Here is a 27,712-nt window from a genome sequence, read left to right on the forward strand (position 1 = left end):
TGTGAGCGAAGGCAGGGTTATAAAATTCTCAACTTTAATCAGTTCAAAAAGTTCACAACAAATGTAACACCTTGAGAAGGGAAATTTGCCATTAGAGATTGGATGCGTATTTGGATCTATACATTCTTTCCTAATTAAACTCATTGGCAATTCATTTGCTATCTGGACCAAAAAAAAAAAAAAAAAAAAGCCTTTATTTGGACAAAACTCAAAGAGTTACAAATGAAAAATGCAAAAATACAAAATTAAATGTAAACCCAGGTTTATTTCTCATTTTGCTCTAAAGGTAGTGTCTTGAAGCACTACTGCATGGTAAACAATCTAAATTAGTACAGTTCAAAATCTCGAAAGCCATCTGAGTTAAACAGGAGTTGTTATAAAGATGCAACCAACCAAAGAACCCATAAATACCTCCGCCACTTCCTTAAAACATCCCATTAATGAAGGCTCACAAATGAGCAACAATCCTCTTAGAGGAAAACAAAACGCTGATGTCGACTAGGCGACAGCACACACGCGCACACACCCACAACAAAAAAGAAATAACAGAATAAGAGGAGAAAAAAAAAAAATGTTCCCATGGTATTAAAGATGCTATACAATTGGGATGATATGCACATATTTGCTTTGCTTTCCCTGAAAAAACCTCATGCTGGCGGCGGCGGCCGCAGCAGCAGCTCGGGTTTTTGGGTGAAGCAGAAAGTCATGAGCAACAGATGCTGCTGCACGAACAGCATCTCTCAGCCTTCATTCATTTTCCATTAGATTCACATTCTCCCACAATGCTGTGGGGCACCAAACACGAGGTGCGTGCTCCTCTAAAAGATCACTTTCTGTCACACCACGGGGTCTAGAAGCTTCTATGCCAACGCAACACACGGGCCGTTTTTTTTCACAATCCCCCACCCCCGCCCTGCCCAGACTGGGTGTAGAATAGATCTAGATATAACCAAAGAGATGGGAAAGAGGGAAGAACTGGGAAACAGAATGAGGAAAGTGACGGAAACGGATCCAAAACATGGTTAACTTGTCCTAATCGTTACAACTTCATCATGCAGGTCTGAGATGGGCCCGAGACCGACAGAACATAAGTTAGATTTTTGGAAAGTTATTACACAAAAAGTCTCCATAGAAAACGCTGATCATGTAAAAAGGACCACAGGGTGATGCGGTAATCATTTACAGAGTATTGGCATTATTTTGGTCAACAAACATCCAATGGGATGGCCTGCAGCCTCCCACCACACTCAAGTGCCTCTCTTGGGTTTTGTTGTGTTTGCTGTGGTTAGGGTTAAGTTTGGAGTACTGTACAGTTAGACTGAGCAGGGGCTTAGTCGCACATCTCCTCTGGGATCTCGTGAGGGTTGAGGATGCCTGGGACCGACATCTGGATCTTGTGTTTCTCCTCCTGGGCCTGTCGGAGTGACGCCTCCCTCTCCTCCAGGAACAGATCTGAGGTGTCCTCACCTGCAAACTCCTGAATAGCGACACGACGACAGAATGCTGCTGTTAGAGATGAGCCTTAAAAGCCACGCTGCACCAGAGCGACCAAGATCGCCTTTTCTACTGTTAGTGTTACAGTTCACCGAGGAGTCTCTTAAGCCCTATTTGGACAGTATTAACAGGGGGAGTGAGGGAGGTATCAAATACTCACTGTGGGTACTGTGAATTCTTTCAAATGACAAGTTTTTATTTGTAACAGGGTTAGCATGCAGATACTTAACCGTGACTGACATATTACAGCTACTTGGATGAGCTTGCAGAGCGCAGGTCTCCTAAAGGCTTTCACTAATTTTCCACTGTATTAGTTTCTAAACAGAACTGTATGCCAGCAGTAACATGACGCCATTCAAAAAGCATGAGGAGTTAGCTTGCACCGGAGGACCCCGACCTCCCCAAAGGTAAAACCTTGCTGGAATGGCTTTAGTTTTAAAGAACAAATGCAGCTAACAGTAATCGCATCTAGTGTCCCAAAATCTTGAAATGAACAGTTCAAAACATAAAATATAATTTAAAGGATATACTGGGCTCATTTCCAGCAGGGTTCTAGCCAGCGGTTGATCGTCCAGGCTGAGAATTTCAGCAGTTAGTCCGTTTGGTACGGAGAGTGTTCGAGCCGGCCTGTGAAATTTTTCTGGCTAGAACCCTGTCCAGCATTTCTATATTTGTATTCTTATAGTTTTGCAGGATTCACAGCTCAGAATAATCTCTTTATCTTAGACTCAGCTTTTTAGAAAATGGGAAAAATTATAGCAGGTCTCCTTTGATTACTTAAAAAACATGTTTGACTTCGCCAATTACTAAAACAATAATTTGATTTGTTGATCTCTCAATTACCCCTAACAAGTCTTCTTCAGGGCACAAAACAACATGGATAAAATAAGCCACTTTAGAGCTGGACCAATCAGGACACACGACAACACTGTGTGAGCGTTTCCAACAGCACCCACAAACCTTTCATTAACTCAGGGCAGCCTGGCCAGGCAGGAAAGTGTTATTTGTGGAAACAGCAGCTAAGCAGTTAGCTATGGAGTCAGTGATAAGGAGAGACAAAGCTTCCATGGAGGTCAGGCTCCATCTGGTTCAGCTCAAACACACAATTTCATGCATTACCTTAATTCAACTCTGTGTAACCACTGACACCATGTGAGAGGAGCTAAAAGACTATGCCATGACACCTAAAGTCAAAGTTACTACAGTCTGACAAGCTCACCTTTATCTGGACTAGGAAGTCCCTCAGATGCTCCTTGAAGGCAGGAATGTCCTGGTTCAAGCTGAACAGCCCCGTCACAAACACCTTCACCTGAGCACTGAGACAAAACCACACACACACACACACACACACGTAAGCGGTGACTGAAAATCAGAAGGTCGTTCCAGCAGGGAGGATGTGTGTAGTGTTCACACTCACTCTTGTAGGTGAGGGAAGGCAGTCTTAAGCAGATTGGCCACATATTCCTGGATGAACACCTGGTTGTTGGTGGGGCTGGCGGGGTTCAGCGCTGCAGTGATCTTCCCCTCCTCCACCAGGTTGAACATGTAGGCCAGGATGGATGCATGCATCGTCAGGCCTGCAGGGGACACACACACACACACACACACACACAAGATTAATTCATCTTCCTTCCATAATTCCCTCATCTTTGTAAAACCAATCAAATTCAATCAAATTGATTTAGTTCTCTGGGGGAGGTGTTATTACCTGCCCTGGTTTAGTGACTTTAATCCAGTTCAGATCATGAATGTGTCTTTTTTTCTTTTTTCTTTTTACCTCCTGACCAGGAAGAATCAAAGCTAGGATCAACTCCTGAACAAACCAGTACTCAGTAACGTGCTCTTTTAAGCATGAATTCGTTTGCATTTTTCAAACTGGAACCATTAAAAGTCAGCAAAATGAGCTTTTAGCAGACCCTGTTTGTAAAGCACCCATGTACTGACAACCACTACAGCATTACTGTGATCTGAGGAAAATTAAAAAATAAAGACGAGGCAGTGATTCTCAGATAACCTCTTAACTTCCTTTTTCTGGTATTTCTAACAAGATTCATGTTTAGCCGACATGCAGAGCCGATTCTGCCTTATTTAAAGCATTAATATTGTCCAAAACAATGACATTACAGGTTCAATCAAACACAAATGCATCACTTGTGTGTGTGAGCTCACCAGCGGTGTGCGATGTGTCAGTGACCACAGAGAAAATGTGCTGCAGTATATCGCAGAAATACGTCTGGTAGAAACTCTGAGCGGCTGCTTCCTCCTGGGCCACGTTCTGGAGCATGGTGTACAGTATCTGCAGGCCTGAGCGGTGACAAAACACAAGCATGGTTTATTTTTTTAAAAACAACACAAACATTATAGTTGCACATCCTAGAAAGGCCACAGCAGCTTATTGTTAAAACCCAGGCTGCACGATGATGCTGGTGCTCTGATGCATGTTTCAGTGCGAGCTTCTGAACATTGCTGAGTAAAAAGTATCACAGCGCACCTGCAGTGTCACATTTCTACTTGTGGATCCTGGTCCACAGTGGGTTTTTCCATTAACATTTTTAAGGTGCGCGAGTTTCTGTGGCCTTACCAGTGTCGGCCACATTCCTCATGGTGTGTTTAAAGGCCCAGATGATGGAGTCCAGCACCAGTTTGAACTGGGCTGGAGGGATGGCGAGGAACGCGGGGAAGCAGTGAGAGTTTACAGCTTGGAGAAGGTAGAAGAAGTGGGTCCGGTGCTCTGGATACTCCTCAAAGTTCTGAAACAACAAATTAAGAATTTCAGTCTGGTTTGCTCTGAGTGAACTTATATCATAATCCAACGTATGGCTTCCCACCAACTGCATTAAGTATATTTTTTTTTATCCATAAACTGAAGGTGGGTTCAGGCCTGGAATACCAAAGTGTAGAACTTGGAAAAGTTACTCTGCAGGCTGACTGCTTTGCCTCTTGGGCTTTAAGAAGAACATCAACAAGCAAGTGAGAAACCTGCACAGGAACGCCATACAAAGATCTCTGATAGGGTTTCTCTGGGACTGTAACCATTCCATGACTTCAGGTACCTGAAGCAAAACCAGCCTTAACTCAAGACTGCAAATGCATGACATGTAAATGTATAACTTGTATACAAAGACCCAATCTCAAGTACCCAACGGTTTGCAGCATGCGGTTCTTGACACTTCTGATCAGTCCCAAATGTATTCTGCAGTGGCAGCAGAGGCTCAGGTCACAGTGAGCGAGAGCTGAAGCAAACAACCAGCCAACACGAGAAAACGAGATCCTTTGTAGTGAAAATTAATGCAAAAGGAGTTATTTTATCCCTTTTATTATTTCACAACTTTTACAAGACCCAATTTAATGCCTGCTGTTTTGATTTAGGTTTTTAATTTTTTCTGCAGAATACAAGCATTTAACTGAGGCGGTCATTTAGTGATTGAAACCTTTGTGTGAAATAGATTTTTTAAAATTTGTTTTCTAGCAACAATAATGAGTGTAATAATCAGTCCTGTGGTTTATGATTGCACTGAAGGCCACCTGCTGATCTGATGCTCACTACACAAAGTGAGCAAAGAGCTGCTGACATTGGCAGTCAAACTGATGGTTACTCAATAAACAGAAAGACAAAGACTGCCGTCTCCATCACATGTCCAGGAAACGCTGAAAAACAAATTTCCACATGTGGCACGTCACCTTGTTGATCATGTTTAGCGTGCACTCAAAGACGGCATCGAAGATCTGGGGTATCTCGCTGGTGATGTGTCCACCCAGCTTGTTGACAATAGTTGCCATGGTACTGAGGACTTCGGGCTCGCGGGCGGCGGGGACATTGCGTTGATAGTCAATGAGGACGGCGTCCAGCAGGGGGGGAACAAAGTTCTCACCAACCTAGAACAACAACAGGAGGCATCAGCAGACTTCTTAAAGGCTGAGCTTTGACAGACACCAAAAAACAAACTCAGCTGACATGCATTGAATAAAACTGAAAGGTGACCAGCTCCGGAGTACACCGAGAAACTATGAATATTAAATGGTTATGCAGATGCAAACACGGCTGAGGGCAGAAAAGTCTGCCGCAGGGGAACAAAAGCTTTGTGTATGATCTAAAAATACCAACCGGATTGTTCTAAAGCGGTTCTGCAGTCAGCCGTCACACTGACTGCTACAGCATTAGTATATCACGAGGATGCACAAGTGTAAATATATCACTTCTGACATCATCGGCCTTTTTGGTACAGCAGATTGTTGTTTTTATAAATGTTTTGTGAGAATGTTCACGGGCCCAGAATATGGTTGTTCTTCCTCAATGTGAGTTCACAAATGAGGTTTGCCTCCCCCAGCGGTGACACGTGTGCGAGCGCCTTCTCACCATCTGTGGGTCGTTGGATCGGCTGACCCAGCCTGAGATCAGCTTCAGAGTCTCCCGTTTCACTGTTCTCATACTCCGGATCAGCGGCTGCTTTGTCACCATCTCACCTGGAACACAAACACCAGCAGAGGATGTGACTTTCTCCAAAAAAGGAAGAGAGAGAGAGAAAAAGAGGTATCGCACAAAGCAGGTGTGTCTGAGTGTGTAGCTCACACAAAACTCGTGCACCGCACATCTCTGAACTCAGCTTTTTGTAATAGGTCCAGTAAAATGTAGTTTATCCCACTTTATTTAACATGTTTTACACATGTACAACTCCACCACGAAATTACTGTATTGCAAAAAATACAGTAGGACACTTGGTTTGGCAGATGGTTGGAATGAAGCATGTAATAATTACAGTTCATTATAAGTTATATTAGGGCTGCACCCATTTTCAGCGGAACGTTGGCCAGTGCTGTTCTTGATGACTCCTATCAGCAAATAAGATGTCAATTATCAAAAACAGTGGCTGATATTTATCTGCTGCTACCACATTAATTTAATCCTGGCTGAACGATTGAAGGCAGTATGATGAAGATTTCTTATTTCCTCAGTACAAAAGAGGAAAGAAATAAACGAAAACAAGAAATCAGCCATCAGCCCAGAGTTTTATGATCTGTGTGTGTGTGTCAAAGACCTCACAGAACTACTATAACCTCACTGCTCTGACAGTATGTTTGCAGTCTGCCAACATCTGTCTGCAGTGACCACCATGTAACTGTGACAGTCTGCCGCATGATGACAAACAAATGCGCAGCTCTCACCATTGGTCTGAATGGCAGCAGAGATGTTCTCGCTGAGGCACTTGTAGACGTTGAGCATGTCAAGGTAAATCCGTCCCAGCTGGATGACAAAGGGATGTCCCACTGCTTTGCAGGCCCTGACGTTGGTCTTCAGAATGCTGCCCAGCTGCTTCACGGTCTCTGGGTCCTTCAAGATGTCCACGTTCTGATGGACAGAGGAGCAGAAGAGCCATTAACACACAGCTTTTGTGTCTCTGAAATGTGAATAACTGGTGGTATACTGTCCTACCTTGGTGGCTTGCTGGATGATGCTGTCCCACACTTGATTGGGCAGCAGCATATATTTCTCTATCAGGTGCTCCTGAACGGCCTGGTCTGTCTGGGCCCCAATCATATACCCTACTGCTTCATAAAACGTGTGCACCTGTGTACACAGAGACACACATCAGCAAAGACACTTAACTGGGCAAGTAAGAGACAGCTGCGTCTCTCTATGGATAAAAATGCTCGTATACATGTGTTTGCTGACCTGCTGAGGCTGAAGGTCACAGATGATGGTGTTAATGTTGTTGAGAATCTCGTCAATGAAGGGCATCACCTCTCCCACCTGCACCTGGATAAAGTGGCGCCGACACTTTTGGGCAATCTTAATGAAGGTGTCACATGCCATGTCCTGAACTCCATCATGGGTCTCTGATGAGGGCAGGACAGAAACATACACGCTTTAAAACGGTATCGATCTATTCAACCATTTATCAGACAAACCTGCAGAGAGGGGGTTGAATTAAATAAATAAAATACTCCAATTGCTCACCGTGCATGAACTCAAAGAGCTTGTTGACCACAGTTTTGAGGAACTTCCAGTGGGCCCTAAGAAAACGAGGGTACTGGCCAACAATGTACATGATGTTAGAGGCGATGATGGCCTTGTTGTCCTTTCCTCTCTTCTGCTCACACAGCCCCAGCAGGTCCTGAAACAAGCAACAAAGAATTCAGAATCTCAAGACACAAAACTTCTGCTTAATGTTAAATGTTTAACATATTAACTGATATAATATTATTAATATTAATTAACGTCTCACTAATGAGCAAGGAAACTGTGGAAATGGACTGGTTCTTGTATAGCTCTTTTTAAAACTACTAGAGCACCCAAAGCGCTTTATCCAGCATTCCTGGTTTGCAGGCCAGTACTCGCAGATCTCCACAGTCACCTAAACCTGTACATATGGACAAGTTCAATACCTTAATGACTGTGACCAGGAACCTCTTCTCGTCCTCCTCGTGCATAGCCCCACTGATGGATCCAATGGCCCAGCACAGTGTGTTGAGGTTCTTCCAGGACCATTCAGTGCCATTCACCTGGTTGTGAAGCTTCTCTGTCATTATGCGCTCTGTGTCCGCATAATCCAAGTGAGTCAGGTACACTGCAGGATAGTACAGCAAATTGATATCATCGGTTAGAGTACAGTATCCGCTAAATCGAAAGTTAAAGTTACAGTTCAGAAGCAACACAGAGAAAAACAAAGTATATGAGCAGAAACGGCGAAATGAATTTTCCCTAAAAACACTGACGCCTGTGTGGTGAGTGACACTGATCGAGCCAATCAAGTCAAATGTAAATTTATATTCAGTCAGTTCTACAGTCAAAGCTAAAGCTTTCCCTACATCCATCCATTATTTAAACAGCTTATCCTGTTCAGGATCACAAGAGGTGAGGTCTGTCCCAACAGATGCACCCTGAACAGGCTGCCAGTCTACGAGTTTCCAATCGATCTAACCTGCATTTCTTTGGATCTGTGGGGGAAAACCAGAGCACCCGGAGGAAATCCACGCAGACGCACAGAAAGGCCCCAGCCAGCCGGCAGTGCTAACCACTGAGCCACAGTGCCGCCCGATTCTCCTACAATATTTAAATATTACAGTGGTGCTGAGAACAATTCACCTAATGTGTTGGAGGATGTGTCTGATCAGTAAATATAAATCCAGCTGCTTGATAATGATAAAGCCACTGGATGGATGCATTAATTAAGAGCTATACAAAAATATCACTTTTTGAGGTTACGATCAGTTAAACACTGCTTATTTAAAAATAAGTACAAGCTTGATTTACAGTCCTGTGTTGAATCTCTGCAGAGCCTACGTCGTAATGGCGTCGCTGTCGTTTGCACCTGTATGTGCGCGCTGCTGAGTCGCATTGCTCTGCCATCACAAGGGTGAAGTGAGCCAATCACATGTGAGTTTGTGAATTTGACAAACTGTTATGTTATATATATTCTATAAAAACAAGAAAACTGCATGGGTCTCCATAAGCGCAATCTCATTTTGCTGAATAAACAAAATCCTTGTGCTACCGTGTTTACCCAGCACAATTGCTGTGGCGCAGGTTATGCCGTAGATTTAACACAGGACCATAAAATCAAGCTTGAGGACATTAGAAGACATTAGAAGCTCTCATTAACTCATACCAAGGGTCTCCCTCATATTCTTGTAGAGATTGATGGAATCGGTGTCCTTCATGAACTCTCTGACCACCTCCCCCTGATCATTCTCCACCACCAGGACCTCCTCTGGCTTGGCCATCCGACTTACCATCAGCAGACGCACCTGTCACATGAGATAAAATAACCTGTCAGCAAGTATACACATCAAAACAACTGACAGACACACACAGAGTGTAGCTCGTGTTCTCGCAAATGTAAAAGGATAATACATGTCACACACTGATGCAACATGAAATATTATCACCAAAAAGAAAATGAAGAAGTTTGTATTAATTTAGTGGCTGCTGATTTTTAGTAACACTGTAAGCAGCATCTCTTCTGGCAGCTGTAAAGCAGCCACCTGTTGCTGACTGGAGCCAAGTCTTTCTAGTATGACTGCGAGCTGAGACGCTTCAGGTTCCTGGAAACAGTTTTGCACCCTCTGTGTCATCTTCACCATAAATGTAAGGCATGCTTCTTAAGGAAGAGACTACATTCATAAATTCAACTTCAAATCCTGGAGTTTTGCCGTTCTTAACACGCCAAAAATTGCTTTGGTATCATTTATGTGGTATGAATAAACACTACACGGTACCTTGGAGAGAACAGGCAGATAGAGCTGTCTGCGTGGGGGCACGTCAAAGTGCTGGTTGCCAGAAAGCAGAGGGGATGTGGATGTGGAAAAGGGACTCTCTCTGTAGAGCTCAGCGGCCAAGTGGTTCCAATACTCCAGGCAGATTTTGAAGATCTCAGTCTCTTCCACCTCTGACACCAGCAGCATGTAGTGGAGGGCCTGAAGGAGCACCAAGGGAACAGTAACACTATGACCACGCACATGTCAGTTCATTTGTGTATGTACAAATTACCTTCATTTTCTCCTGTGCAGCCTGTGTAGCAGCTTTGAGGCCATCTAAACAGAATAACGTGCCTCTCTTACCTCCATTAATGTCTCTCTGAGGTTGAGCCGCTTCTCAATGAGCTGCCCGTGCTCTTTGAGGAAAGTGCACAGGAACAGACTGAGGTTCTGGATGAAGTTTTGCTCGTCGTCCTTCCCGTTGGCGTAGGCCAGCCGAATGTTGGTGTTCAGAGGCAGCATCTGAACAAATACGGTTCAGGTTAAAATTCGACCGAGGGTCTCAAACAGAGAAACATGTCAGTACAGATTTGCCACCAGTTAACCCACCTGTTTGAGCTGACACATGGTCAGTGTGAAGAGGGTAACAAACTGCTCCTCGTACTGGCTGACACTCACGCCCGCAATTTCTGTCAGGCACTTCAGCGTCACGTTGCGGAACATGGGCACGTTCAAGAACTGAGAAGTTAAAACAAACAAACAAAAAAAAAGTTATTTCATTCACGTCTCAAACATTTCTACAATTCAAAGAGATCTGCTAAAGTATGCGTCTTTGTATCCACACCTTATACACCAATGTGCTGATCAGTTTGGTTTCAAAGATGTACCCCAGAGGAATCCAGTTGAGAAAACGCAGGAGTGTCTCCAGGGTAGCATGGACCAGGGGGGCATTCTGGGAATTTTCCTGAGGCGCACACAGCAAGACAACAATCAGCTGAAGAACACGCACTGGTGTGTAACGGATGACAAAGATGGTACAATACTAAAAAAGTAAGATGAAGAAATGCATACCATAACAAACTGACACAGCTGGAAGATCTGGGAGAATTCATTGCACATGCTGAAAGGAAAAAACAAGAAAACATGTTAAAGAGCCTCTGACACTAATAATGAAACAACTATGAAGTTTAAATGACCTTCATCTCGATGCTTCATGTAAAATGTGTGCACTGAAACAATGTAAATAATCATGTTTTTTTTATTTATTTATTTTTTTTAAATCAATTTTATTTATATGTGTCAAATCACAACCAACAGTTGCCTCGAGGCCCTTGATATTGTAGGTAAAGACCCTACACTTTTTGCTTGTTCACTTTCGGTTTTAGACTAATTAACACTGTTGGGAAGCTTTTGCTGCACTGATAGCAGCTAACATTTGCCACCTACTCAAGTAACATTATCTTCTCCCCGTCTTTCCTGTGCTACACGCCACCCCTCTCATACACACATGCTGACAGCCATAAGCAGTTCTCACACACGAACTTCGGGCAAGTTCAGGAGAATACGGTTGGGATATTTTTCACATCAGTCCCGTCTCCCATGTAGCACACAATAGGAAATAGTTTTGAAATCTTGACTTGAATGTGACCTTCCGCAGTAAATCTTTCCTATGACTCTGCAGGTTGGTGTTTTTGGTAGCAATGCCTTCTAAACTGACCTGTCCTTTAGGTGCTTGGCCTTGACCTGGGTCATCTGGCCACTAGAGAAGTCAAACACCTCCTCGCTGAGCAACTTCAGGATGACCATGTTGTTCTGGCAGAGGCTCTCGCTGGTACGACTTGCCCCCACAATGTCACTGATGAAGGTGGGCCAGTGCTTGGGCCACTCCTGCTTCAGGATCTGCAGACAGGGGACACATACAAGTTAGTGAGAGATTAGTCAAAAGCATGCACTAAGAACGTGCAATCTGAATGAAAAATTGAGATGAAACTGCAAATCCTGCTAAAAACAATTAAAAAAAAAAAATCTTCCAATCTTAAGTCAAATATGTTTCTCCTTTTCACGAGCATCCCATAGTGAAGACAAAACTGTTTTTGTAAAGTCCATACTTGTACAAATTGAACATAACCATTTTAACCAGCCTCCTGATGATGAATGTGGAATCTGGAGCTCTTCAGCCCCTCAAGGCCAAAACAGCGTTAGCTCAGCTGACGCAAGCGATGACTCATTCTCACTGGCATTAATGCAAAGTCACTCGTAAAGCCAGTGAACCAATCTCTCTCTCTCTCTACACACACACACACAAAAACAAGGAGGTGGTGTCACATTGTACATTCAGAAGCACTAATAAGTCACTGAGGTCTAATTTGTTGGTTTCTCTGTGATATTTCTACAGATTTCAGTGCCTTCCTGAATTAAGCATTCTGCCATCACCAACAGCATTTGTTACATGACGACTTTCAAACTTATATATACACTGTATACTTGCTGGTTATCAACAAATATGCATGTCCTGTGTATCACACAAGGACATGCATATTTGTGTGTGTGTGTGTGTCACATACATTGCTTTTTCTTCATTATCGCAAGGTCACTTTCTAAACATTCTTTGCCTCGGCTGAAACATTCAAGTAGAACTGATGTGACATTTTAATAAAGAATTAATTTTCTTGTAACTGACACTGATGGTTTTTGAGCCAGATTTTCTAATTAAGAGTGACATCTTCAGGTTAAAAAGCACCACTGCAAAAGAGGAGCATCCATCCCATCCATCCATTCTCTTCCACTTATCCTGTTCAGGGTCACGGGGGGGGGGGGGGGGGGGGGGCTGGAGCCTATCTCAGCTGCCATAGATCAAGAGGCAGGGTACTACACCCTGTGCAGGTCGCCAGCCAGTTGCAGGGCCAACACAGAGACAGACAACCATTCACACTCACACCTATAGGCAATTTAGAATAATCAATTCACCTAACCCCAGTAACTGCACGTCTTTAGACTGTGGGAGGAAACCCACACAAACTCCACACAGAGGGGCCCGAGCCAAGGTGGATTCAAACCCAGACCTTCTAGATATCATTCTAGCTGTGAGGCAGCAGTGCTAACCACCGCGCCACCGTGCTGCCCTAAAGGCCTTAAATTTTATATTTATTGCTTCACATGAAGACACCCAGAATTTTAACATTCAGGAGAACATTAATCAATAAGCCACACCTCCTTGTTTATAATAAAGTGATGTGATTTGGTAGCCAGAACTATTTTGCTTAAACACTGCACTGTCTTCAGTGAAAATGCTGATAATTGCTGTGTTATCCTTCCTGTATAGCCTGCTCTGAATCAGTACATATTTCATAGTACTCTGACTCAGTGGCTCTCCCATGCTTGAGGCAATGAGTAAAATGCACATAGCTACAACTGAATATCTGCTCTAGTGTACGCTCTTGCTGTCAGGGCGGATACCTTCTTTGAAACTGTTTGCTGACACTTTTTTTTTTTTTATGCCTCTCCACTATTCACCCACATGAACACAGAGTTAGGAAAACACTACAGTTGTAAACACGATGAGGTGTTTCTCACGGTTAGTATTGTCTTTTTAGAGCCTCACTGATAGATTTAAAAGACAGAGAGGCCTTTATTATTTACAGCATAACCAGTACTTCATGAGCAGTGAAGGTAGACTGTTAACATGTTAAAGCTTATGGCTGAAAGCACCCAAACACACACTTGAGAGTCACCGATATCGTTTTGCAAATAAAACATCAACCACGCACCTCAGTGCACACGCTGAAGCACTGTGGACATGTCACATTTTTCATGCAGTCAATAAACAACACCAATCCAAAAGGAAGAGCAAACATCCTCTAAGTTGAGCAGCCACAGAGGATTTAGACAGTAAATGGAAACAAGCGTCACATCTTACCTGAACAAGGATCATGTTGAGCTTCCCAATGTACACCTTCTCTTTCTAAAAAGAAATAAAAATAAACAGTCAAGGAACACATTCCTCCCAGTTACACAACCACATCCTTTAAACATATCCTGAAAAGGTAAACTACACTCAAATTCAATAAAACGAGCGAAAATGCAAAAACATTTTGGTGTCTAACATTTTATATAAGTACAGGCTAGTTTTTGTCAAAGAGATAAAGTCACAGGTGTTTGTAACAGAGGCCGGTCACGCTGATTTGAAAAAGAACACCATGAATTGAATTTATCCTAAAATTATAGCCCGCAGTAAAGCAAGACACACATAAATAGTAATTTCTATGATGGAGAGTTATGGTTCTTAAAGCTGGCTGAAATGATTCTTTCTGGGTGCTCTTTTGGAAAATGCCCTCACAAAACCAGTTTGGTATAGTTGGTTGGTTTAATAACCTTAATAACCTTTGATAAAGTCGCTCCAGTTTAATAGCTCCTGGTTTGCAGAGTTACATACTTGAGAATGACGCAAACACCTGAAATATGGCTGAAAGCTGCTTTCTCAGCAGGAAGTTAAATACTAACTAGACATTGTTTTCATTTAGGTGGCACCTGCACTCCTTCATTTTTATGCTGCCCTCTTTTCCTCAGCTAACGTCTTGTTAAAGCAGACATGTTTACCTCAGTGTTTAACAGTCTGGCTCCTTGAGTTCACGTTCAAAATCATTTTAAGGAAAATCTAAAAACCACAAGTCATTTCTATAAATCAAACCTAAAACAAAAACCTCACATTTTCTTTAAGCTCCCTTTTGTTTTTTTCCCTCCACCATAAGGATTTCAACAGTATCAAACTTCATTATGACTTAAAACTTTAAAGCTGGGCAGCATATTTTATCATTTTGTACACATGAGTAAAATGCTGCGTTCTCTGGATGAACACCAGAAAAGGCTGCTGTCAGGACAAGCTTAAAAACACCTGACATCTCCAGCCTTTTAACTGCTCAGGAAACAGTCAGAAAAGCTGCTGAAGTCACTGTATTTGTCCTGAATTACACAGCACTCAGCAGCTTAACCCGTGGCCGCCCTGCATAACCTGACTGTTTAAACTGCTGCTGCAATAAAACACAAAAAACTAAAGAGATTCACAGACGCTGTTTGTATGAAAACCTTTAACGCCAACAGTGCAATAAATAAATTACCCTCACACCAAAAGGTGGTCTAGCTTGTTTTTTTTAAATGTGATTCTTCCTTAAACCACATTTGCAAATCATTTAAACCCTTTATTGAATCGCAAATAATAAAATATATCAAATATTGGAATGAAAAAAAGTAGAACATCTCACAACTTAAAGTTAATACGTAACATTATTGGGTATAAAAAGAGCATCACAGGGAAGCAGAATCTTTCCAAAATAAAGGTGGGGAGGGGTTCACCACCTTGTGAATGACTGTGTGGGCAAATAGCTCAATAATTTGAGAATAATAAACATGGGGGGAAAAAAAAAAAAAAAAAAGGTTCAGAGAATCCAAATCTCTGCACATCAGTGATAAGACTCCAAATTAATACTGAATGGCCATGATCTTTGAGCACTCAGACAGCACTGCACTGTACAGGATTCACTATGAATACAGTTCAGTGCATTTACAAATCAAAACTCTACCCCACAAAATGTACAACAAGAACCCAGAGATGTTCTCGGGGCCTGAGGGGAAGTGGAAAACAGGCCTGTGCTCTGAGTCAAAGTGTGAAGTTGTCTTGAAAAATTGCAGACGCCACATTCTCTGGGCTTACAGGAGCACCATAATCCAACTTGTTATCCAGTTCAAAAACCAGTGTTCTGTGTATTGGTGTATGTGGCACGGGCACATCTGTGAAGGCACAATTATTGCTAAACAAACGCAACATATGCCCCCACCCAAAGTCTGTAAAGGAAAGCCTGGTTAATTCAAATAGACCATACAAACCACCACCCTCTGCATCTATAACAACATGGTTTCAAAATTCAAAAAACAAAAGCAAAAAGTCAGCCCAGACCCACAACCACTGAAAACATTTGGAGCATTAAGAAAGCAACACAGGCAGTCCTGAACTGAGTAGGTGAAATCCGATCTCAAGCACGGGAAACCAAATTCTCCAACGCTTACAGAGTGTTGTTAAAGGAAGAGGTGATGCAACACATCGTTTATAAAAGATGCTGATTAAAATCAATGTTACAACAAAAACTGCAAAAAAAAGGTAACGAATCTGAATTAAAAGCTGACTCACCTCTACACTTGATGCATCAGATGAAGTCTTGATAATGAGTCCAACAACATACTTTTTTATACCTGCAAATATACAGAGATATCAGAAGACGTCTGTTAGCCTGCACCAATAAAATGTGTACATTAACATATCCTGACATGACGAGTTGCCTGGAGCACATTACTCAATAACCCTAACAATCTGCTGGCTCATAACTAGCTGAATCTGCCAATCTTATCCCACATTTGTACTGTAGAGAAAAAAAAAAGGTGTGGTTCTCCATATGCACACACTGTTGCAAAGCCAGTTTCTAAACACATGGATGTGAGCTGCAACTGCCAATGAACTTCTACAGGACAAAACCTTTGGGTCAGTTCAGTGGAAGTTCCATTTTTTGTTTTCCCACGTGTTTTCACACAGCCAAGACTGTCAAAGTGAGCAGAGCATCTTTAAAAACTGCGTTTTCAGCTCCCTCGCATCTCTCTCTAGACTGCAGCTGACTACAAAAAAAAATGTGTGTTCTGGTGTGGTGAGAGGAGCCGAAAACAAGGCAATACTCTGACACAAGGGGGGAGAAGACATACTTGCCGGTCGCCCTGCACTGGGTTTGCCACTTGAACAAAATTCAGGCATCTACGGTCAGAAGTAGGTAAGTCTTAGATTAATGAAAATTTTAATTTTGAGCAAAATTATAGAAGAATGGAGGGAGGCAGATCAACTGATTTGCACATGATTATCAAATTTATTTCATCATTATTGCATTTTGCTCAGACAAAATTTTTAGACAATTTTCATCCCACTCTGCTGCTCTTGCTATGTGCTAACAGACAATGGTGAGTCAAATTGGCAATTAGGCAATAATTAAAGACTGGACGTTTAAAAAGAAAAAAAAAAGTCATATAGAATTACTGCACTGATAACACTGCCACACTTTAGAGACATTCATACCCATATTTCATGTTTACCTTGTCAACAACTTCATGTAATGTTTGGAATTATTAAACAATTCAAAAATGACCAATGGCAATGACCGCACTCCATTAACCCATCCCTCAATCCTCAAGGGTACAATGTGAAAAAAACTGGCTCAAAGCAACACACAGAACGTGTTATTTACTTTAGAAACAACTTCATCTCACATCAGAATAATTTAAGGTAAGGCTAGAGGCTCTACTTCTTTTTATTCGCCCCCCAAAAAATATCCCTCAAAGCATTAAAAAAAAAAAAAAAAAAGAAGCTAGGCTGTTTTTATTGTTTCCTCTCTAAAACAACTGCTCAAGTGCAGAATCCAACCTTTTTGAGCAGCCAGTTCGAGCCAGTCGAGCAGAAAACAAACCAGCATGCTTAGTGCGGGAATAGTCCTCAACATGGCAACCGCACGCCACATTAAAACAAATAAATAAAACAACACACACACTAACACCATGGGAATAAATATTTTGTGAATTTTGACACAAAAGCAAGCTTTACCTTCACATTGATTCCTGGGAAGAATCTTCCATCTTGTTTTGATAACCGTTTCCAGAATTTGAAGAGCATAGTACTGTAACATGCAAGGAGGAACAAGCGTTAGGACCAAACTATTAAGACAACATTCAACAGCAAGCAGTGCGCACCTTTAATACAAACCAAAAACAGTATGACGTGGACCAGTCTGTAATAACTTGCATTTCTAAACTGGATTGGACTGAACCACATTTCATGCAGATTTTATAGTGTACAAAACATTCAACTGCAGTTTTTTTTTTTTTTCTGCAAGCAGCATTAAGCTGAACACTGCAGAAGCCCTGCTGTTACTCTCAGCATCACACCAGACACCAAAAGACAAAGAAAGAAAGAAAAAAAAAAAAAAAAAAAAAAGCAACTCATTAACCAGCTTTGGCACAGATTGCTTCAAACGGGAGTCAAATGGCCCAGAAGACATAACAAGGTTTGTGTTCTTCTATCGAGGCTTCATGGACCATGTAGGGTTGGGCATCGAGAACTGGTTTTAAAGGACAATTAGTTCAAGTACATAAAAGTTGCAAATTTCTTTTGGCTCTTCATCTGATTGTGCTTTAAGACCCCTGAAAGCAAATTCTGAGTCTGCTGTGCTTTGGTCTACATTAAAGGTTAAGCAGGCATCAATACAAGCACCCACTGCAGGTTGTTCTAGGGCAGCTGCATAATTGTGCAGGTTCCCACCAAAGAATTCCCCCTACACTGCCTTTTTCACAGTTGTTGTTTGAGGGGGATAAACTGCTCTGGGGTATATACTTCTGAGTCATGCTAAAAATGCTTTGCAGCTAAATGTGGAGCAATCTAGCAACCTATGGACCATTGCTTTTATATCTGAGCAATCAAAGCACTTTCTACTACACGCCACATTCAACCCACTCATACAGAGCTTTAGTCTATGCCTGTAAGTGGGCTCTACACACACAGACACCTATGGATGCATTGGGGCAATCTGGGGTTCAGTGTCTTGCCCTGGGATTAAAGCACTGACCCTGTGATTAGTAAACAACTGATTCTACTGTCCGAGCTGGGGCCACAACTTTCAAAATCCAGATGAACTTCTCTTCACGTGGCTTTCTTCTGATCTCAAACATCACCATCAACAAGATAAAAATTATGCACATAGGCTAACACAACCAGAAAGGCAGCACACACACAAGCAAAGACTAGTGGCAATGCAATTGACAATGCAACCAGAGCCTGGTCTGTCAGCCACAAAGCAACTAGATATGAGATAATTGCTTTATATGCTGTTGATGATTTAGAGGGCTGTACATGTTCACACCGCTTGTTTATAAGATCCTGTCACTGGGGATTGGGAGGGGGGTGGGGGGGGGCAGAAAGGTGGAGGATGGTGTCTGTACATTAATTAAACAGTAATCATTCATTTAATTTAGTAGCATTTCTGATGCCAACTAGCTAGAGCAGGAACATTTTAACTAGAGCCTGACCAAAAAAATCTGATATCGGCCGATACCCCACCCCCACCCCCACCCCCACCCTGACACACAAAACAGACAAAAAAAAAATTATTTAAAATATTACGACAATGCATTTAAAAATAATAATAATAATAAATCTTGTTTCATTTCCAGAAGTTGTGGAGTACTTGTCCACACTGCTCAGATCAGCTGGTTGTTGTGTTTGTGGCAATCCAAACACTTACTTGCCAACAGGCAAGTTACAGGAGGCCCACAGGTCCTACATTACTTGTATGAAGTCAATCTGTTCTGAAGTTTTTTTCTAGTTCCTGCAGTTCAGCCAAAAAAACAAACAAACAAACAAACAAACAACAAAAACAAAAAAGCAAACAAAACAAAAAAGCAGTGTGAAGTTGAACCGGCTGCAGAGGTCAAATATGTACAAACATTTCTTTTAGACTGCTTTGTAATACAAACCATTTGCTTCTACAGACTGTTGCTATGAAAAAATATAATTACTGCTCATGCAATAACTTGCCAGAGCTCCCTCATAATATCATAAACCCCTCTTCAGACTGATAATCCTTCAAACTCACGGGTGCATTTTTCGGACTGGATCTCATAGACCAAATTTCATGTCTCATTGATGCCTGAAGCAACAAGCGCCCCTCCAACAGAGGCATGCATTTTTAAAAAAATTTTTTTTTTTTTAAACAGAGCTTTTTGGACTGACTGAACACCCTTTAACAATGCAGCACTTTCAACATCCGAACTGTAGTTTTGTTGTCCCAGAGCCAGCAAGTCCACATAAAATAACGCCACAGACCACTATAAAATACAAGCATTATTTACTCCTTTAACATATCACAAAACATTGTTTTTGCCTTTTAAAATGCTCTCTTTATAGCAACCAGAACTTAACAGGGAGCTAATTCAACAACCTAGCATTCAAAAATGAATGAATAAATAAATAAATAAATAAATAGGGAAATGTTGTCGATACCCAACCCTAAATTCTAGTCCGTTTTCTTTACACTGCTTCATTTCTAAGGTAAGCCCAACTTTACCTGGTGTGTCATAAGGAACAGCAGGACCACCACAGGTTACACTATCTTAATTTCTTTTTGAAGACTTAATTGCGAAGCATGAAAAAAAAAAAGAAAAAAAAAAAAAAGAAAAAAAATTTTAATCACAAGTTAGTTTTTGATCTGATGTTACTTCAACTGACTGTTTCAACTGTAGGGATCATCACTTAACAACATGATACAAAAAAAAAAAAAAGTAGGAGGAAATGACATGTAGTATAGGATGTTATTAAAGCAAGATTAACAGACTATGGATGCTGGAAGATTAAAGGTGAAAGCTCCTTACAACACGCCGACTGTACGCCACTCGCAGGTGTCACCTGGAGCGCTGCATTCCATTCTGCCGTGTTTAATTTCACCTTTAATTGCCACACTACACAAACCGCCGCGCAAGGTAAGAAGAGAGAAATTATCAGCAGGAAACTGCCAAATGCCTTACAACATTTCAGCTGATTAAACTGCGTCTTAAGAAGAGGTCACGATTAGAGAACTCAGTGGAACAGAAAAGACAAGAGAAAAGGAGGGGGAAACAACCAAAAAAAAAAAAAAAAAAAAAAAAGAAAACGCACTGTGAAGAAGGGAAGATTGAGTCAGGAACAGCGCCATGATCCCTACAGGTGAAATCAAGTCTTTTAAATTGTCTCTTTACAATAGATCCTAGTGACTGCAGCCTGCACCCACCCTCTGTCCAATGAAACAGATGCAATAAAAACGGATGAACAGAATTCAGTCAAAGGGAATTTAAAAGGGTAGACCTTGTGGAGGCCTGCCGTCAAAGCCTAGCTGTGTCATGATGCACAGGATGACACACCCCTTCTCTTCCTATTACAAGCCATAAACATAATGGAACATTGTGATTAATATCAAAAAGTCACAGCTTGAATTCATGACAATTTCAAATACAGCTACTGTAGTTAATCAGAAAAAGGCAGATGTCCAGTGCTTTGAAACTGGGCACTTTTTATCACTTATCACTGAAGGTAAATATAGAATTCAAGAGGTGTTTACCTTGTCTCCTCTTTTTCTCTAATACCCCTATTTATTTGGTAAAGTATGACTTAAAAAAAAAAAAAAAAGGTTATATTGATACATCAACAACTCATATTAGTACTGAATGTCAGTATTAAAAGCAGTCTTACAAGCAAGCAAAAACAGATAAAGTAAAAAAATTAAATTTAGGAAAAAAGTGCCAACATTACTTTGAGGAAGCTGTGGATGATCTGCACTTTAATGAGTTTATACACTGGCTTTATTGGCAGCAGCACAATGTAAATCTTTGACATCTGAATGCTCTGAATGTCAGAGTTTACTACTCACAATCGGTTTGCTTAACCAGCAGTACCAGCATACACAAGGAGCACAAGATAAACACACATACCGACAACGCACAAGACCTAAATATGCCAACTTTAAATAATTATCAAGGTCTATTGAGCCATTTTTAAAAAAATAAAGATATATATGGAACAATCTTTACAACTATGCAAGTGTTAATATTTGCAGGATGTGTGTGGAAAGTTCCTTTAACTATCTGTCGTAACCCCAGTGGTTTTAGTATGACGGAAATGCTTATGGTAAAAGCTGTCTGCCCTTGATGACAACCTGACACTTCAAAGACCCAAAACCTATTACTTTTATCATTCAGTTTGCCCTGATTTTTTTTTTTTTTTTTTTTTTTTTTTTAAATCACTAATGCTTGCAACTCTCATGCAAGGAGTTGAAGCAACAGTATGCACACTTTACTAGCCCTTGGCCATGTAAATGTCCATCTACCTGACTGCTAAGATGACAGGGGTATCATGTGTTAAGCTAGAGGTTTTTTTTTTATTGCCGCACAAACAGGATGGGCATGTGCGGACTTTTAGCACAGTTTCATTTAGAGGGGTACACTTGTGTTGCTATTCTGTTAATAACAACAACTATGATACATTCAACTGATGAAGTAGGTATATTTGAAACAAAAGACTGGTTTAAAAAAAATGGAAGCTCATTTGCATGTGAAACCAACAGGGCAAACTCTTCAAATGCTCATTTGGTATTTGGATTATATTACATTGCAGTGAGATGACAACCGGCCTCTATTGTTTGTCTGCTAGTTTCAGATCCAGCATAATTCAGAAGGACAGAGGTCCTGCATAGCTCAACACTTGGGGCATGAGACAAACACTGCTAATACATAAACTGCTTCCAACAGAAAGATCCACCGTAAATAAATGAACGCACGGTACAAGCAAACCACTGTGATGTAATGTGAAGCTTTTATTATGTTGTTTTGCGTGCTGTCCAAAATATTTCTTCCTCAAAGTACATGCAAGTGTCCCTCCAGCAGCGTTTTGTGGATAAGAGCTAGCTTACTTTGGTGTTCATGTTCTGGGAGAACTCAAGGATGGTGTCCACTCTCGTCCAGGCATCTGGGTGCTCTTTTAAGTGTGTCAACACTTCCTGTGCCATTCTTTGCTGTAAATTAATAAGGATGACACTTTAAACTTAAGACTGAGGTGGTGTGAGAAGACTTGCAAGGAAAATGCAACAGTTACATCAATGTTGCCTGTCCAACAAAAAGTCAGTTTGTCAGGTGAATCTACATTACAAGTAGAACTTAAAATTATAAATTTACATGCTGCTTGTTTTAGATAAGGCGTGGAAGACGACCCCCAGAGATTAAAAAGATAACGTACCTGTGGTCCCACCCCATGATACAGACAGTTCACCACATTATCCAGCAGGTTGATATCCAGTTTCTGGTTGAAGTCCAGCAGCTGCTGTGCTGCATGGTCTGCTAACATTGTCATAACTGCTGGCATAGAGCTCTGCAACAAGGATAGCGGGGAAGGGGGGGTCATGAGTGCACAGAAAGCATTTAACAGACAAAGTCATGTGAACTGTGTGTTTAGAAGCCATTCCTAACAGCTGACCATGTAACAAACATCCGCTAGACCAACCAGTGAGCTGTCATTTTAAGAAGTTAAGCTCATGGTGTCACATGCCTGTCAAGTTAAAAAAGTACAGGAAAGCTCTCGGTTCCCTTGCTGGACTGAGTTTAGGAAAGTGGCTGAAAATGTTGGACACAGTGCCCTGGTTTCTAGCTCAAACAGCAAGGGCAAATTAACTTATCAAACTCAGTCGCTGATTAGACTCCAACAACCTTATTAGAAAAGGGGAGTTTTCAGCACCACGTTATCTTTCAAAAATAGGTCAGTATTGATTAGTAAACAGTTAAGTAAACTATTCAGAAAACCACAGTCAATGGCATTGCTCTTCTGGTTTAAACAAACAACCTAATAGCTGAAAGACAGTTGCAAGCAGGATATAAATGCACCGTCCGTCCATGTTGGCTGCGATGTTTTACGAACCGAGTGCTCATTTCTGCGACTGTTTTAGTCTCATTAAACGAGCCACGTGCCGCACTTACTATCCGACGTCACGTTGTTTACATCTGTAAAACACAGCCCACACCGCGCATGACAGGCAGCAACGGCTAAAAATAATAATAAACGCAGCTTTACAACCATGTCCGCGGATAGTAGCGTCACCTGCTAATTTAAAAGGCATGAGCACAGCAAAAGCGCGTCTCCCACACACACACACACACACACACACACACACACAGCAACCCGCCACTGCGCTTTACGCCACACGTGTGCTCCCTCCAACCACTCCCACCGAGGATACCAGGGACGGAGGGCGCTCATACATAAATTTTACTCGCCGTGTCGTCACCGCTGTTTGGAGAAGTTGGCGCTTCTTGTTGCGACTCTATTCCAAAGACTTAGAAACGGTCTGTGCCATTTTCCGGTACAGTACGGTAAAGTTAACGCTGACGCCGCTAAGCACCTAGCAACATCAACTTGACATCCCCTCGCATCACGCACACGAGCGATGCTGCCTCGGTGGGAGAGGCGCGGATTTAATCACACGCCGTTCGGTGCTCGTCTGCAACGGCGCACGTAACGTCAAAAGAAGCAGGCTGGTTGTGCGTTTAGTTCGGTAAAGTTATAGCACTTCCTCTGACATCCAGCGTTAGCTTATTCTTCTGAAGTGGCGAATGCTAGCTAGCGGCCAACCGATGACTATTCGGTTATCCCACTGATGCTACTACGTTCTGAATTAGCGCGTCTTTACATGAGCTTCAAGGCAAAATTACAAGATAACAGAACTTAATATGCACACCAAAAATGCAATTTATTCTCTATAAAGGGTAAAGCCAATAAACGTTAATCACAGCATGGCAGGTTCGCACTTCAATCCAGTTACCTACCTAAAGTCCAAGGCTCTGACTGAAAAGAGTGGCGTTTGCCAAATAAGCTACTAGATACTTTGTGTAGTTCAGTATATCTGATGATTAGAAAAGATTTCCTATCTCTGCAGCGTTGACTAGTATCTCCAGCTCCAGCAGTGAATGATGTCTGGCTGGTAAGAACCACTGATGTGGATTCCAAAACTACTATCACGGCAGACCTAACAATCTGTCACTCCGACACATTTTACGAAACTAAGTAAACCTTGATTCACTAATTTGTTCGTTACTCTAATAATTTTCCAGCAGGGCGGTATGGAGGTTGTGTGCCTGCGCCTCCTCTCTTCTCTCCTCTCAAGCAACTAACTCGCAACCGGTTGAAACCGGTTCAGACTGGGAGATTCCATCTCGGTTTAGTTTTCAGCCGATGGCGCCGCGTAAAGTTTGGACTTGGGTTACGCCCAGGCCGCGCTGTGATTGGCTGCGCCTTTGGCGAAGACTTCCTACTCGGCGTCCCATTGAAAGATTGAGCTGTCAGTTTATTTCAATTCGCACAAGCGCCCACGCGACTACTCCGCCCGGAGAGAAAAAGAGGGCAGACTCCCTTGCAGAATGGACTTTCTACACGACTCCGTTTCACAGAATGGCGAATAACTTCCCGACCTCACTTTTATGCCACAACTGAGTGTTAACGTACACGTTTCATTTATTCAAGTAATCACAAGAAAGAATTAGAGCGCGAGCATGTAGCACGCGGAGCAAAAACTAATGACGCTTAGTGGTTTTTATCCATTTAAATCCCTCGGCGGAGGTTTTACTACTTTCAAGCCTAATATAGCCAGAAAGCTCCGTGACCGGGACATGCAGGTAGACTATTGGCTTGAACGATGCGATAAACCGCAACTGCCATTCATTTTGCCTGTTGCTTGTAAGCTGGTAATTTTCCACCAGCCACGAGTGGGAGTGGTTACATGATCATGAACGCACGGGGTTAGAAAAACGACCTGGAGGAGAATTTGTTTCCCGAATGGGTAACGCTGCCAAAGTGAACGGCAGATATGTATATATATATATATGTATATATATATATAGTGCCAGCAGCAGCAGCAGCAAGGACGATAAATGCAGAAAGGCTGTGTTGTGTTTACCTAATTTAGCGCCATATATTCAGTGCGCCGCTGTCAATTGAGGATGCAAACATGACAGCGTTTTTTCTAACCTCCTCTGTGGTCACGTGGTCCAGCGCGCTACTTGATGGAAAAATACTGGATTTGGTGTGTAGCGGAGACAGTACACAGCCCAGTAAAGTCATTCTGAGAGGATTTTTCGAAGGGCGTTTTGAGTGTTTACCCAGCAACACTGTCTACCGCTCATTCTTTAGGTTTCTTAGAAATATGCAAGGCTCGTGTTTGCTATTTCAGAGAAGTGTGAGGTCGAAATCTTACATGTGCGAAGTAGTGCAATCTGTTTTTGAAGTGCATGTCGGACTGTCAGCCAGTCAGTGAAAACGTGTAAACTGCAACAAAACCCATTATCAGTCGGTTTGTTTCGCAGTTGCACACATATCGTGTCCTTATGCCTGCAGTGCATGTCATGATGCAATACGAGGGGGAACTGATTGCACACGACTCCTACAGTATCATATGTATTCGAGAAAAGTTTTTTTTTTTTTGCGTATTTTCCATGTCCAGTATGAGTTATGTTATTACACCTGTTCTGTCAGTGCACCGCTGGTGTGCCAGTGTCCTTGGATCAGCCTCACACCTCAGACAGTTGGCCTATATCCGAGCCTTTGTTATTAACAAACAAGATTTCAAAGCCTATTATCTATGTGTGGAGTCATGCACGCCATTTGCTTTGCCCTCTGTGCTGTCACAGAGTGCCTGACACTCAGGAGGACAGAAGATACACATTTCAGACAGAAGACACATTTCTAATACAGGTCAGCCTGTATTAGACAAGGGAAAAGCTGTCTGAAGTCCAGTTTATAGTATATGTGCAATAAGAGATTTTAAAATTGGGCTATATATACATCTCTGTCTCTGCTTTAACTGTGGTGCTTTACATGTAGTTCATGCACACAGCGGTCCACTCTTGTGAGTTTGACTGTGGTCGTTACTATGCAAACAAATAAGCGAGTATGATAGGCTGACATTGGTTCCTTTTTTTTAAAAAAATGCCCAAACAGAAAAATGTGAGTGCAAATCAACAGACCTCCACATATGTGTGTGAACCTGCACCCACAGGGGGTTTACTGTATGAAAAAGTGTCAGCCGCAACTTTCAGCAAAGTCCTAGATATTGAAAATGTATCTCAACTCATACCACAGCTGAAGATTGAAAAAAAAAAAAAAAAAAAAAAGCTCACATAAACATCAGTCATGATTTCACAGGACGGTCCACCAGTGCCCTTTTCGCAGAAAGTAGGCCGCACTTCCCAAAGTTTACGTCAGTCTGATATGGTTAAAAATAGAAGTAGTACTATGAAAATCCTCGTCATGTCATTCATTCTTTCCCACATAAAGCCAGTTGCCTACAGGCCCTCACTGTCAACACAAATGAGCCTCTCTGGTGGAGCCGTGCTGGAATTTATTATCAAACGCGTGTGAAGTTTGGAGGTAAGCAACCTCAGGCGCAGGCTGGTTAAAGCTTGTTCTGTCTGGCTGGGACATAGTAGGCCATTTACATATATTATCACTGCACCACACTAGGGGGCTGACCACTATGTGGCAATCAACTAAAAAAAAAAAAAAAAAACAACTTGAAACTTGTTGTGCTGGCTCATACTGCTCCTGTCCCAGTGCCTGAATGGTCAGCTTTTGGCACACAGGCCTGTGATGGGAAAAGGAGAAATGAAAACTGGTGCACAATTTCAGGGAATTATTACACAATAATTCCAGTTTGATGGAAAAAGTCAGCATGTTTTTTATACTATGGAGTCTGGACCGTTTAAAGCAATGCATTTATTTGCTTATACCAGCTGCTAGTTGGTACAGGACAATAATCCCTGGAACAGAGAATAAAAACACGCATTGTTCTTTGATTAGCCTCTGGTTCAAGCCCATGTTAAAGTCAGGACTTTATATAAACAAATAATAGCGCCATCTCCTGCAGTGTGAGCTGCTGCGTCTGATATGTGATTTTGGAGCGCCATCTGCTGGAGAAATGAGTTATTTAAATTATTATTATTTTTTTTTTACTATCATTTAAATAACCTCTTACTAAATTAACTAAGCCATAAAATAAAAGCTTAAGACCTAAAATGAATTAAATTTTTTAAAATGCCTGGAAGAGATTTATTTTTTATAAAATAAGAAATCTCAAATCACAGTATTGCCTTTTTTATTGAAGTATTGTAAATCCATGCCCCCATGCGACCCTGAACAGGATAAGTGGAAGAGAATGGATGGATAGTCTGATGGTCTCAGGACTCCTCCAAGAAAAAAAAGTTGTCTGTTATGTGTAGACAACTTTGGTTTCCTCCATTGAGTAAGGTGCCTTTTTTTTTTTTAGCTTCATAGGTCAGTTTTAAATGGCTTAATGAGCAAGCAAACAAAAAATATTCCTCTGAAAATGGTCAGGTACATGATACATTGAAAAATGAGTGAAAAAAGCAGCCAATG

General features: G+C 41.8%; 1 protein-coding gene across 2 annotated transcripts; it reads right to left on the reverse strand.

Moving 5' to 3' along the window:
* Positions 1 to 25: 25 nt before the first annotated feature.
* On the reverse strand, positions 26 to 24,480 carry xpo1b (exportin 1 (CRM1 homolog, yeast) b). 2 transcript variants are annotated; one of them, XM_030747908.1, is made up of 25 exons: positions 24,112 to 24,480; positions 22,532 to 22,663; positions 22,209 to 22,310; positions 17,321 to 17,393; positions 15,872 to 15,933; positions 13,607 to 13,651; positions 11,408 to 11,589; positions 10,762 to 10,810; positions 10,535 to 10,654; positions 10,300 to 10,428; positions 10,054 to 10,212; positions 9,712 to 9,909; positions 9,102 to 9,240; positions 7,879 to 8,060; positions 7,451 to 7,607; positions 7,166 to 7,329; positions 6,926 to 7,060; positions 6,658 to 6,841; positions 5,852 to 5,958; positions 5,176 to 5,370; positions 4,076 to 4,244; positions 3,664 to 3,798; positions 2,912 to 3,071; positions 2,714 to 2,810; positions 26 to 1,477 (listed from the first exon to the last, which is right to left on the reverse strand). In XM_030747908.1, exons 2-25 carry the CDS (start codon positions 22,655 to 22,657, stop codon positions 1,331 to 1,333), a joined length of 3,216 nt encoding a protein of 1,071 aa, XP_030603768.1. In that variant the 5' UTR covers positions 22,658 to 22,663; positions 24,112 to 24,480; the 3' UTR covers positions 26 to 1,330. The 2 variants fall into 2 exon arrangements, with proteins under 2 accessions (XP_030603768.1, XP_030603769.1); XM_030747909.1 differs by lacking the exon at positions 24,112 to 24,480 and adding an exon at positions 16,435 to 16,483 and having other exon boundaries at positions 22,532 to 22,559.
* Between the last annotated feature and the right edge of the window lie 3,232 nt (positions 24,481 to 27,712).

The sequence above is a fragment of the Archocentrus centrarchus genome, chromosome 15, assembly GCF_007364275.1.
Source record: "Archocentrus centrarchus isolate MPI-CPG fArcCen1 chromosome 15, fArcCen1, whole genome shotgun sequence".
NCBI lineage: Eukaryota > Metazoa > Chordata > Actinopteri > Cichliformes > Cichlidae > Archocentrus > Archocentrus centrarchus.